At 36.9% G+C, this 14,033-nt stretch overlaps 1 protein-coding gene across 1 annotated transcript in view; it reads right to left on the bottom strand.

The window, feature by feature from the left end:
• Grm7 (glutamate metabotropic receptor 7) overlaps positions 1–14,033 on the bottom strand; it is an 897,218-nt gene that overhangs the window by 241,378 nt on the left and 641,807 nt on the right. Inside the window, exon 6 of the mRNA XM_052174477.1 lies at positions 4,733–4,933. Coding sequence (XP_052030437.1) covers positions 4,733–4,933 — 201 coding nt within the window. The remainder of the gene's footprint in view (positions 1–4,732; positions 4,934–14,033) is intronic.

Below are 14,033 nucleotides of genomic sequence, written 5' to 3'. Positions count from 1 at the left end.
CCTAATGCAGGAACACTAAGGTAAAAGAAATATGGCTACCAGTCAGGATGGATCAGAGATCACAGACAGGTGGGTGAATTGCCTTCACAAGATATTTGGGATCATAAATTTTATTATATTTTATTCCTTTAAATTGTGTATGTATGTAAAAGACAGGGAGAGAGATGGGAGGTGTATTTGTGCATCTGAGTGCAGGTTCCTGGGAGGCCAATAGAAAGCATCGCTGCTCTGGAGCTGGAGTTATAGGCACTTGTGAGCAACCCAACACTTGTGTTCGGAATTGAACTGGGGACCTCTGAAAGAACAATATGGACTCTTAACTCCTGAGGCATGTCTCCAGCTCCCACAAGAATTCTACTAGCAAAGTTACAGACTTATAGCCATAGACAAACATGAGAAAGTCTTATTCTAGGATACTAAAAGCAAGAGAAAGATTATCATAACAATGAGCATGAGAGAGGTCTTAAAGAGAAATGGAATGGAAAGTTTTCCATTCCAATAGGGCAAAAAGGAGTTTCCAATTCTTATAGAATTTTCATTTTTGTGTAGCTCTAAACCAGGTGATATAGCTTGACTTACTTTATCTGTCAGCAGTTAGAAAGCAAAAAGGCAAATGTAATAGTAAAGATTTAAGGTTCTGTTGAACTTGCCTACAGACAGGTACAAGGTATTGGTGTATGTGTGCACAGCACAGCACAGCACAGTTTCTAATTAACTCTGTATACAGTGAACTGAGAGAACTGCAGGAAAGGGAGGGAGGAGAGAGAGACACACACACAGAGACAGATAGATAGAGAGAGAGAGAGAGAGAGAGAGAGAGAGAGAGAGAGAGAGAAGAAGAAGAAGAAGAAGAAGAAGAAGAAGAAGAAGAAGAAGAAGAAGAAGAAGAAGAAGAAGAAGAAGAAGAAGAGATAAAAGGTGCACTAGAGGGTCTATGATCTAACAGGGTGCAGGGAAACAGAGGACAGTTCAGAGGGGAGTCTGAAATCTGTACGGGACCTCAATGTGTGACAGAAACCTTTTCTTCAAGAACAAAGAAGCTTTGAGGATTCTGATGCTCAAGTGACAAAACTATTTTTTGCATCAAAGCATTTACTCAAAAGATTTTCTCTTCTTTTTCTATGTCATGTAGCATCCAAGTTTCTGAACTTGTTCATTGTTTTAGTCAGGGTTTCTATTCCTGCACAAATATCATGACCAAGAAGCAAGTTGGGGAGGAAAGGGTTTATTAAGCTTAGACTTCCAAATTGCTGTTCATTACCAAAGGAGGTGAGGACTAGAACTCAAGCAGATAAGGATATAGGAGCTGATGCAGAGGCCATGGAAGGATGTTTCTTACTGGGTTGCTTCCCCTGGCTTGCTCAGCTTGCTTTCTTATAGAACCCAAGACTACCAGCCTAGGGATGGCACCACCCACAATGGGCCCTCCCCTCTTGATCACTAATTGAGAAAATGCCCCACAGTCAGATCTCATGGAGGCATTTCCTCAACTGAATTTCCTTTCTCTGTGATAACTCTAGCCTATGTCAAGTTGACACACAAAACCAGCTAGTACATTCATATTCTGTTAATTTTTCTGTGCAACAGGCTACCCTAATCCATTCTCTTAGAGCCAATGAGAATATTGATTCAACACTTTGCTCAGACCATTGTAGATAGTTGTTTCAAGGTCCATTGCATCAGCAAAGGTAACTTGGAATTATTTGTATAAATAGCTGGCTGTCATGGAAACCTCAGCTTTGTATATGATCAGAATACTTAAAAGTAGGTGATCTATGAGTGTAGGATCTTGCTTTGTTTCTAGCAGGGCACGTACTATAAACAATAAACTAAAGTTTTTTGTTCATAATGCAAATGTATCAAAAAAAAGACCACTCAGTAATCAATTTCATTTAAACTTTAGGAATTCCACAACATCCTTACAAACTAGTCACAGACATATTTAGATAAATTAAACATGGGTCTCTCCTTTCTAGAGAGGAAAGCAAAAATGTCTGAGGCATTGTGTTTTCACAATACATACCTGACATCTCTGCTAGGAATCAGTAAGTCTAGATACAGGTGCAGTATTGAGTAGATTAAATAATTATACAGTCATTCATAGTTTTATAGCCCAAACTCTTTAAAGTTACATTAGGAAATATTCCCATTTAGGCCTATTGATTCACATAGAGACAACTAGAATGTGATTGTACTCAGATTTCTGCATGTATATATATAGGCAGGAAAAGGTAACTAGGAGTGAAAAAAAAATCTCTAAATTAGCTCCCACCTGACTCCCACTCACTGCAAGAGGTTACCTACTTGGAGAAGTAGTGGTGAAACTTTCCAGATACTATTACCATTAAATAAAACAATGCTTCTATGAATGTAAAGGTCAGAATTATGAAGTATACTCTACTGGTCCACAGAAAAGCTCCTAGGGGTAAATGGAATTTCCTACCAAAGCTATGGAAAAGTACAACCATACCTAATCAAAAGTACAGACAAAATCTTTGTTACAATGCAAAGAGAAGGCTGAAGTCTTCAGAGCAGATTGGAAAGAGATGTGAGTTATAGAATGGTCCTTGCCATATGGTAGTTTTAAAGTGTAAGCCAGATGTTTTCACCTCTTTAGACATTGATTTATTTACTTAAAATGAGGAACATAAATAAAAATATTTCTGAACAGCATTCTGGTTCTTTGGACTGAAAATCATATTTCCAGTAAGACCTTAGTACTAAGTATTCTTATTCATTTTGAGATGCCATCAATCACTCTTTCACCTCTAGATAGACAGCTATAGATAACATGAGGCATATATACATATACATATCTGCTTGCACATCTATTTAATAACTATCTGCATATGTACATGAATTCATGTTGATTCTGCAATTTTAATCATACACAATTTCTCTTAATTTATTTTCCTAACCAACACACATTTCATTATAAATAATATAATTAATATTTTCTCGGTTCTATTTTATGTGAAAGCTATCATCAGAATTATGAACTTCCACCAAATGTGTATTTACTAGCTGCTCTGATTTACTTTATTGTCATTTGTTTGATTGATTTTTTACTTACTTATTTATTTATTTATTTATTTTTGTCAACTTGACACAAACTAGAGTTAGTTGGGGAAAGGAGCTTCAGTTAAGAACTTTCCTCCATCTTATTACCTGCAGGCAATCATATTTTCTTGACTAATGATTGATATAGGAGGACCTAGCACACTGAAAGTAATGCAACCTTTTGGAGGTGTTCCTGTATTTTATAAGAAAGCAGGCTAAGCAAGCATGGGGGCAGGGCCAAGTCAGGAAGCAGCTGGAAGGTCTTTCCCTCCAAATTCCTGCCTTGAGTTCTTGCAATCACTTTCTTGTATAGTGGACTGTTCTATGAAATACAATCTAAATAAACCCTTTTCCTCCCAGTTGATTTTGGTTTTGGTGGTGTAGCACAGCACAAGAAGCCATAACTAAGATATGTGCAATGCCTGAATATGGTAATTTTTGTCTCTACTGTTTCATAGTAATATTATTTCTCCAAATTACTTGTACATTTTTTATTCTTAATTGCTTATATTGTTGTTATGTTAGTCATTTGTGATACAGGTAGAATTTTTACAAACTATTGAATTTTACATTACACACATTAAGCTTTAATTTAATACCTTATAATTTTGTATGCAAAGCATAAAGACATCAAAAGACTCATACTATAGGAAAAGTATTATTGGAGACCCCTCTCCGTGTGTCTTACACTATTTACAATTTATTCATTTTCTCTATTTACATTTAATAGTCTCCTTTAGGTAATGTATCACTGCTGGGTTTTGTAGTTTGAGGGGAAAATTCTAACCTGAGATGTTTGTATTGCAAATTTCAACTATCCTTTTTTTTTTTTATCTTGGAACCATCCAGCTCCTGTCTTTTTCACTTTATCTCTGTCTCTCTCTCTTTCTCTCTCTCTCTCTCTTTCTTTCTCTTCTCCGTCTCCTACACTTATAAAAAGAAATAAAATGGCTTCATGGAAAAGACCTAGATTCCAAGAACAGAACAGAACTGTACCAGCTGTTTTTTGTCAACTTGGCACAAGCTGTAATCAACAGAGAGGAAGGAGCCTCAGTTCCGAAAGCTGCTCCCTGAGCCTCCCCTGACCCCCCTAAGCCCCCTGACCCCCCTGAGCCCCCTGAGCCCCCTGAGCTCCAGCTGTAAGGTAGCTTTTGGTTTCATTTAGTGATCTATGGGGGAAGGCTCATCCCACTGTTCCTGGTACCATCTTTGTATCAATGATCCTGGGTGCTATAAGGAAGCAGGTTGAAAAACCAGGGGAAGCAAGCCAGTATGCTGCACCCCTCCATGGCTGCTTCATCAGCTCCTGCCTCCACAAGATGCCCTGCTTGAATTCCTCTTCTGACTTCTTTCAATAATGATAAACAATATGGAAGTGTAAGCCAAATAATCTCTCTTCTCTCCAACTTGCTTTTTGATCATGGTGTTTTGTTGCAGCAAGAGAAAGCCTAACTAACACAATACCACAGACCTGTAGTATATAGTCCTTTGTTCCCTTTTTTAAGTTCCATTTTTCACCATTCCCACACTGGTTCAATCACTTGAATGTACATAATTAACCAAGTTTTGATCTTACTTGAGTCAACAGCAAAGCCATCATATCATTTCTATAACTTATGAAATAGGAGATAATTGCTTTGCACTGACAACATTATGGGCACTGGAGTCTTACCATTGAAGTTGACATTGCGGATATACTTCAACAGCTTCTTGCCCCCTGCTTGCTCCATCTCTGGGCACACTCCCCGGTAGTCAGCACACAGGTCCTTATTCATGTGATGAAGGGCGTGCGCCATGGCATAGACAGCATCGATCACAAACTGTACTTTACCCTCCTGCTCATAATTAGAGTCTTTTCCAATTCGCTCCTGTCCTGCACATTAAAACAAGAAACACACACAGACTGGTGTTGAGGGAGAAGTATATTTTCATTTCCTTTTGATCATGCATGAAGATAACAAACTTCCAGAAGTCAAAAACGCAACTCATATAGCCACCCGCGGCCATCATATCCTATTTTTCTAATTTATGGAATTTTCCTTTGGATGCTGTCACACTGACTGTTTTATTAGTTGTGCCTCAGAAGCAGGGATTCAAAGGAGCCTTTGCCATGATGGCTTTTGTCATGAGCCAACATGGTACCTGGAGTAGCATGTTCCACAGAACCAAGGGGTTCATATCTTCTATCTTACTCTGATGAGAGGTGAGGGGTCTGTATTAAAATCTTTAATGGTTGCTTGCTTTGTAGGGGACAAAGTGGACAGGACAGACAGGAACACACAGATTTCCTAGCTTGGCCTCATTATCCTTCCCAAACTTGCATTCCTGGTGTATTCCTGTGCCCACTATGGTCATTACTAAAACCTCGGGTAGTCAGAACAGAAACTCTGGCTCATTATTTTTCTTTCACTCCCCACTGTCACACACAGAGATGGAATGTATGGTGCAAAGGAAGGAAGTTCAAGATTTTAAGGCCAACCTTGCACAAATGAGACCCATTCTTAAAAAGGGAATGAGTGAAGACATCATAAAACAGATGACTTTATTTTTAATTATATTCATGTGTATATGTATATATACTTGAATGTGTGTATGTGTGTGTGTGTGTGTGTGTATATACTCCTATAAGCATAGGTTACTACAACTTGCAAGAGTTGATTCTATCCTTCCATGACATGGGACCTAGAGTACAAACTCATTAGGCTGTGAAGCATGCACCTTTGCTTACTGGGACATTTTACTGGCCCACAATTATAAATTCTCTAAGTACATGATATCGTGACTCTTGTTCTTCTATGAAAAATAGGTATCCAGTTTTCCTTGACATGAACATTTCTTATTGTTTCTTGGGGCACATTTGTGCTATAATGAAGCAGTATAAATTCCATCACCTCAAACATTCTTTCTGAAAATGCACAGAGGACTCATAATATGTGCTGTGTTAAAATAAGTTTTAGGTCTCTTAACTGAGACATTTTCTTGAATATTTAATTGTTTTCTCCATATGCCAGAGTTTTAAATCTAGATTCTCAATCTGTTGCTCCAATTATCCTAGAATAATCTATCTAGTATTATGTAGGCCAGAGTAGTCTAGAACTCATGCTGATCTTACTGCCTTGACTTCCTAAAATGCTAGGATTACAGGTGTGATCGATTATGCCCAGAGAAAATATTTGATATTATGATGTAAAGTATAATCTTTAAAAAAGATATCCAAAATTTAGCATGTTTATCTAAATTTGTATTTTTCCTTTGAAGGGGACACATTGATATTTCATATGGTAGAGAGTTTATTACATTATAAACTTGCATTCACATGTAGATAAAACTTGCTCACTGTTTGCCACGGAGAATAGAATAGGCTGTTTTTTCAGTTTAAGATAAAATTATCACACACTGTGTTCTATTTTCAAGGTGAATTAAAGAGTTTTGCTTAATCTTGACTCGTTTCTCTAATTTCCCTTTCAAGTACATTTCTAGTTCCTAATGATAATGCAATGATTATTAATTTATGCCACTTCATAATAACTATTAATGTGTTCAAGAATGCCCTAAGAACATATCCAGCAAAAGATTTATGTTATAATGAAGAGCCAGTTTGTATGTGTGTATGCATGTGTGTGTGTGTCTATTGTGTATGCATGCACTATTTTTGACCAATTTTTTGATAAGCACATAGATTCTGAAACATGGGACTGTCTTAGCAAGAGTAAATTCATCTCTATTGCTGATCTATACTTGAAAATTCCCCTCTAGGGAGCTGTACCACTTTGCTACTATAAAACTAGAAATATTTTGTTTTCTCCCTCCCTCACCAGCAGAAGACACTGCAAAATTTCAATATGTATTCATTAGATATAGAAGGACAACTTCCAACTACTTCTTTTATTTGTGATTTGTGTGTGTGTGTGTGTATGTTTGTGTGTGTTTGTGCCATATAAACAGATAGCTATACAACAGAGACCAGAAGATGGCATCTGAGAATTTATTCTCACACCCTTGCTTTACTCCTTTGGAAGAGGGTCTCTCACTTAACTGGAAGGTATGCTGGAACCCTGCAGGCCATAGAGAATCTTTAGTCTCTGCTCCATATAGCACTCAGGTTACAGATATGCACATGGCCATGCTTAAATTTTTATGTAAATGCCGAGGATTAGATCTCACATCCTTAAATTTACATAGTGAACATTTTACCCAGAGTTTTTGCTGCAGTCCATTACTTGCCTTTTCCTCATATGGAAATTCTAACATCTCTATATGAAAAGAGTGCCAATCGTTCACAATATAGACAATTGGCATCAAAAATTAATTCTCATTTCCTCCTCTATTTTTAAAAAGATTTATTAATAAATTGCAAACATTTCCTCTAGTTTTTGTTTTTGTTTTGATTCATCTTTTTCCAGATAAAAAAGTTATTCATTTTTTTTTCATAATAATATTTTCCTTATTAATTTTGTCTGTTAAATCATGCTTGAGAAGATATTCTGGAATGGAAATATCCCTCATTGGCTAGGAACATTTGATCTTGTTGCATGAGACTAAGGTTCAGTATATTGCAGCTTGAAAACATCTGTAACTCCAGTTCCAGAGGATGTATCCCATGGGCAGGCACCCGTCCCTCACACTATTAATGATGATATACTGTGCTTGCAGAAAAATGACTAGCGTTGCAGCTTCTGAGAGGTTCTACCCAGCCGCTGATTGAGACAGATGCAGATAGCCATAGGCAAACATTGGACTGAGGTAGGGGAAGCTTATGGAAGAGTTAGGGGAAGGATAGAAGGAACTGAAGAACATGGCAACCACACAGGAAGAGAGACAGTGTCAAATAACCTGGAACCCTGGGAGCTCCCATAGGGTGAGCCTCAACGAAAGAGCATACACAGTCTGACCCTATAGGCCCCTGGCACATAAAAAGCACAAGGCTGTCTTGTATGGCCTCAGTGGGAGAAGATGTGCCTTTAGTCCTACAAAGACTTGAAGCCTCAGTGTGGGGAGATACTCAGGAAGGGGCCACCTTTTCAGAGGTGAAGAGGAGGGGTGATAGGTGGGGAAAGAACCCTTTGGGTGGGGGGATGAGGAGGGAGCACAGCATTTAGGATGTAAATTAATAAGATAACTAATTTTTAAAAACAACAAAAATTTATTTATTTTGGACAGAACCCTTACTTAAAGTGAGATAGGTAAGGTATCATTTAGTTAATTTGAGATATTTTTTTTTTGGTTTGTTCAATTGTATTTACATGTTTATCTCATGAATATTCAATTATTTTATGTGAGTGCTTTGTTTGTGTGTGAATCTGTGCACTACATGCATGTCTCATATTTGGTGTTTGAGGAGGCCAAAAAGAGAGCACCGAAATCCCTGGGACTGAAGCCATTGGCTTTTCTGAGCTTCCTTATGGGTGCTAGGAATAGAACTTGGATCTTTCAGAAGAGCTGAAGGAGCATTAACTACTGAGCTATCTCTCTAGCCCCTCTCTAGGAACTGTTAAGTGTGTTTTAGGTTCTGTCTCAGGGAAGCCAGTCAGTTTTGCTGCTTCTTACACTGTTTTTATTTTCCATTCATTTCTCACTGGCTTTTATCTTTGCATGTGATATAATACTTTATACATGTCACCTTATTCCAACATTTTAATCACAAAATTTTAAAACAGAAATCAGTGTTAAGAGAACTTTAGAGCAAGTCCACCAATTAGATCTCTGCTACATGCAGATGCTGTAAGATCATGTTTACTGAGTTAACAGGGCCATCTCATTTCTTTTATAAGCCTATTCGTTCTTTAATATTAATTTTCTAACATGATACTTTGCAAATTTTTCCTGTTTTTATAGTACTCACAAAAGGCAATATTGGAAGTATTATGACCACAATAAACTCACACTATGAAATGACTTCAGTCCAATAATATAGAAGAACAGTTTCTAGCATGTTTTAATATGGACATTCATCCCAGAAAGAACACTTTGAAATATAATAGAACTGTTTGCGGTAATGAAATATTTTATTGTTGGAAAAATACTTCAGACTTTATGCCTTTCTTGGAGAGTCACCAGGTACATTAACATACTAAAGGCTCTGGGAAGACTACAGGATTAAATTTGTCAAACTAACAGGACTTGAAAACTGCAGCCTTGTTATGGAGAACCAGAAGAGGGAGTTTATTTACCAACAACCACAGTTATCAGCTCAATTGTAATTTCTGACTGTGGCTATTGTTTATGTCACTATGATGAAAAAGCTTGAAAAAAAAAACAGTTTAAGGGAGGAAAGAGATATGTTGGTAGAGAGTTTTGAGGCTTCAGTTTGTATGACCCTGTCTACTTGAACAGTACATCACTGTAGAAGATGCCTGTGGCAGAGGACAGCCAGCTCCGAGGAAGAAGATAGTGACACTGAATGACCATGGATAATACACTTCCAAGAACATGTACATGGTAGCCTATATCCTTTGAGTAGGCCCCTCTGGTACAGTTTTCAGTATATACCAAATTATCTCCACAAGCTGTGCACTACAAATCTGAAACGGAAACCTATGGAGAGCATTTCAAATTTAAATTACAACAGGCAACTACAAATATTTAGTCACTTTGAAGTCCTGGTTACTTGTGAACTATTACTTTAACTCCTGGCTCTTTGCCTACTGAATATTTGATCGGGTTCCAATATTGATAGCAACCACTTGTAGTGAGGAATACTGAATCCTTCTGGTATATTCAGGGATGGGCCTAATCAGTTAAAACCTATGACCTTCTTTCTGTCATGTAATGATTTGCATCTCCCCTCAGAGGAAGGCTCATTAAGATTTGGCAAAAGTACAAAAGTAAACCAAACTAACAAGTTTAGGGATGATAGCAAAATGTTTAAGAGTTACAAGGTCCATCCCCAACATTATAAATAAGGACTCTACTACCAGCTGACCAGGGGACAAGCTTAGCAGTCAAAGAATCATGCAGGGGGCTGCAGGGAACTCCAGGGATGGAGCTTTTGTAAGTGCTCACTCCTGCTTTGTCACTAACACACCTGGAAGTAACCCTTCATCAATACTTAGGTAGGTAAGCCTTTGCTCAGTCTGCTGTAAATCAATACACTAAGCCTGATTTTGATGATATCCCTATCCCTATCTCTCTATCTCTACATCTATCTATCTATCTATCTATCTATCTATCTATCTATCTATCTATCTATCTATCTATCTATCTATCTGTCTGTCTGTCTGTCTGTCTATTTTTCTGCCCGTCTTTCTGTCTGTATGTCTGTCTCTCTGCCTGCCTCTCTTGTCTGTCTGTCTATCATCTATCTATTGTCTGTTTGGTCTTTCATAGGTATTATATCAAAAGGAAAATAGAAGCTCGTTCACATATCTCTCCTTTATCTCAAGCAAAAGTCACATAACATTTTCATATAAACCAATATAGAAAGAGACATGTGCCATACGTGCAACTACTGAGATCAAAGAGTATGCTTACAAAATTCTGGAAGCATTGATTTGCTTTAGTGAAGAAATTAGTCAGTTCTACGACAGCTGCCCTGACTCCACAGTACCCTGGCAATTACTGTCGTTCTTTTAGAGTCCTGAAGATATAATATTTTATAGCCATGGTAACTGAATACAGGGAAAGTATCAGTACTGTGAATTAACCAAGACTACAGTTTTTCCCTGCAATGTACTAATGGTTTAATCACCTAATAAAGCTTGATATCCAGTATTTCTAGGTTTCTTCAACTGCTGCTTTTATTCACACATCAAATTACAACACACCAAAGGACTAGCACTAAGTACAAAAACCTCATACTTAAAGGCAGTGTTAAATACCTTCAATTGCAGAGCTTGCAGCAGAATAAAGATACTTTGCAATTAGTTCTCACATAACATCTCTTTCTTTTTAACCTCACTTCATAAAAGAGATGTTCTATGTCCTATCCTTCATAGATTTGGAGAAAACGTGTATCCTTGTTAATTACTGCAAAGGCCAAGATCTCTAGCCAAAAGGCTTCCAGGGATTCTCCCAGCTTTGCCTGCAGTCTGCCTTAGGAGTACCTTATGAGTACAGTATGCATCTGTGTACAGTGGGTGTTAGAGTTGATATAAACAGATATATCAGTCTGGTTTTATGTGAGTTCTGCAGATCCAAACTCAGTTTCTCTTGGTTGCATGGCAAGTCCTTTACTCACTATCTCATCTTCCCAATACTGGAAGCACTTTTGGATCAAGGACCTACACATAAAGCCAGACACTCTGAAGTTAATAGAAAAGAAACTGGGGAAGACCCTTGAGGACATTGGTACAGGGGGAAAGTTTCTGAACAGATCACCAATAGCATATGCTCTAAGATCAAGTATTGACAAATAGGACCTCATAAAATTACAAAGTTTCTGTAAGGCAAAGGACACCATCAAGAGGACAAATTGACAACCAACAAATTGGGAAAAGATCTTCACCAACCCTATATCAGATAGAGGGCTAATATCCAATATATACAAAGAACTCAAGAAGTTATACCCCAGAAAGCCAAATAACCCTACTAAAAATGGTGTACAGAGTTAAAAAAAAGAATTTTCACCAACTTTGGATGGCAGAGAAGCATCTTAAAAAAGGCTCAACTTCATTAGTCATTAGGGAAATGCAAATCAAAACAATCCTGAGATTTCACCTTATACCAGTCAGAATGGCTAAGATTAAAAATTCAGGAGACAGCAGATGTTGGCAAGAATGTGGAGAAAGAGGAACACTCCTCCACTGCTGGTGGGGTTGCAAATTGGTACAACCACTCTGGAAATCAGTCTGGCGGTTCCTCAGAAAACTGGGCACGTCACTTCCGGAAGATCCTGCTATACCACCCTGGGCATATACCCAGAGGATTCCCAGCATGTAAAAAGGACACATGCTCCACTATGTTCATAGCAGCCCTATTTATAATAGCCAGAAGCTAGAAAGAACCCAGGTATCCCTCAACAGAAGAATGGATGCAAAAAATGTGGTATATATATACAATGGAGTACTATTCAGCCATTAGAAACCATGAATTCATGAAATTCTTAGGCAAATGGATGGAGCTGGAGAACATCATACTAAGTGAGGTAACCCAGTCTCAAAAGATCAATCATGCTATGTACTCACTAATAAGTGGATAGTAATCTAGAAAACTGGAATACCCAAAACATAATCCACACATCAAATGAGGTACAAGAAGAACGGAGGAGTGGCCCCTTGTTCTGGAAAGACTCAGTGTAGCAGTATAGGACAAAATCAGAAGGGGGAAGTGGGAAGGGGTGGGTGGGAGAACAGGGGGGCGGGAAGGGGGCTTATGAGACTTTCGGGGAGTGGGGGGCCAGAAAAGGGGAAATCATTTGAAATGTAAATAAAAAATGTATTGAATAAAAAAAGAAAAAAAGAAAAGGGAAGTAAAGGGAAATAAAAACACTTTATAAAATTAAAGATTTACATGGAAAATATTTCAAATAAAAATGTTAAAATTGACAATTTTCATGGAAAATTAAAGAGTAAAGTGATAGACATGCAAAACATTGCTAAATTAATTGAAATAATTAGAAAATTTTATGATAGAATTGAAGATTTATGTGGAAAATATTTCTGATAAAATTGTAGAAAAATGTAGAAAAACATGTTAGAATTGAAGAATATAATGGAAAATTTTATATATAAATAATGTTAGGTATAAGAGTATTTCTAAGTTGATTGAAAGTGGAATTATAGACATCTACTAAACTTGAAGATTTACATGGAAAATATTTCTGATAAAATTGAAGAAATATATAGAAAAAGCATGCTAAAATTAAAGATTATCTTGGAAATTATATAGATAAAATTATAGTCATAAAGATAATTCTAAGTTGATTGATGGTATAATTATAAACATTTTCAGATAACATTGAAGATTTAGAAAATATTTCTGGTAAAATTCAAGAAATAAATAGACAAACACGGTAAAATTGACTATTTATTGGAAAAGTTTACATATAAAATGGTAGATATAAAAACTCTAAATTAATTGAAGGTGGAATTAGAAACATTTGTGATAAAATCAAAGATTTACATTGAAAATATGTCTGATAAAATAGAGGAAGTATATGAAAGACATTAAAATTGAAGATTATCATGAAAAATAATGTATATAAAATGGTATACATAAAACACTACTAAATTAATTAAAAGGAGAATTATAAACATTTTCTGATAAAATTGAAGGTTTACATAAGAAATGAGTCTATGTCTTTTTATTGGGGAGTTGAGTCCATTATTGTTAAGAGATATTAGGGCATAGTGATTGTTGTTTCCTGTTATTTTTATGTTTGTGTGGGTATCTTCTTTTGGGTTTGTTGGAAGAAGATTACTTTATTGCTTTATCTAAGGTGTAGTTTCCTTCCTTGTGTTGGCATTTTCCATCAATTATCCTTTGTAGAACTGGATTTGTGGACAGATATTGTGTAAATTTGGTTTATCATGGAATATCTTGGTTTCTCCATCTATGATGATTGAGAGTTTTTCTGGGTATAGTAGCCTGGGCTGGCATTTGTGTTTTCTTCGGGTTTGTATGAGGTCTGCCCAGGATATTCTAGCTTTCGTCATCTGTGAAGTCTGGTGTGATTCTGATAGGTCTGCCATTATAAGTTACTTGCCCCTTTTCCCTTACTGCTTTTAATATTCTTTCTTTGTTCAGTGAATTTATGTGCTAGGAGGACTTTCTGTTCTGGTCCAGTCTGCTTGGAGTTCTGAAGGTTTCTTGCATGTTAATGGGCATTTCTTTCTCTAGGTTAGGGAAGTTTTCTTCTGCAATTTTGTTGAATATATTTACTGGACCTTTAAGATGTAAATCCTCACTCTTGTCTATACCTACAATCCTTAGGTTTGGTCTTCTCATTGTGTCCTTGAGTTCCTAGATGTTTTGGGTTACCAGCTTTATGCATTTTGCATTTTCTTTTGACTGTCGAGTCAATGTTTTCTATGGTA

Source organism: Apodemus sylvaticus, chromosome 2, assembly GCF_947179515.1.
Source record: "Apodemus sylvaticus chromosome 2, mApoSyl1.1, whole genome shotgun sequence".
Taxonomy (NCBI): Eukaryota; Metazoa; Chordata; class Mammalia; order Rodentia; family Muridae; genus Apodemus; species Apodemus sylvaticus.
This window is presented reverse-complemented; position numbering and strand designations above follow the sequence as displayed.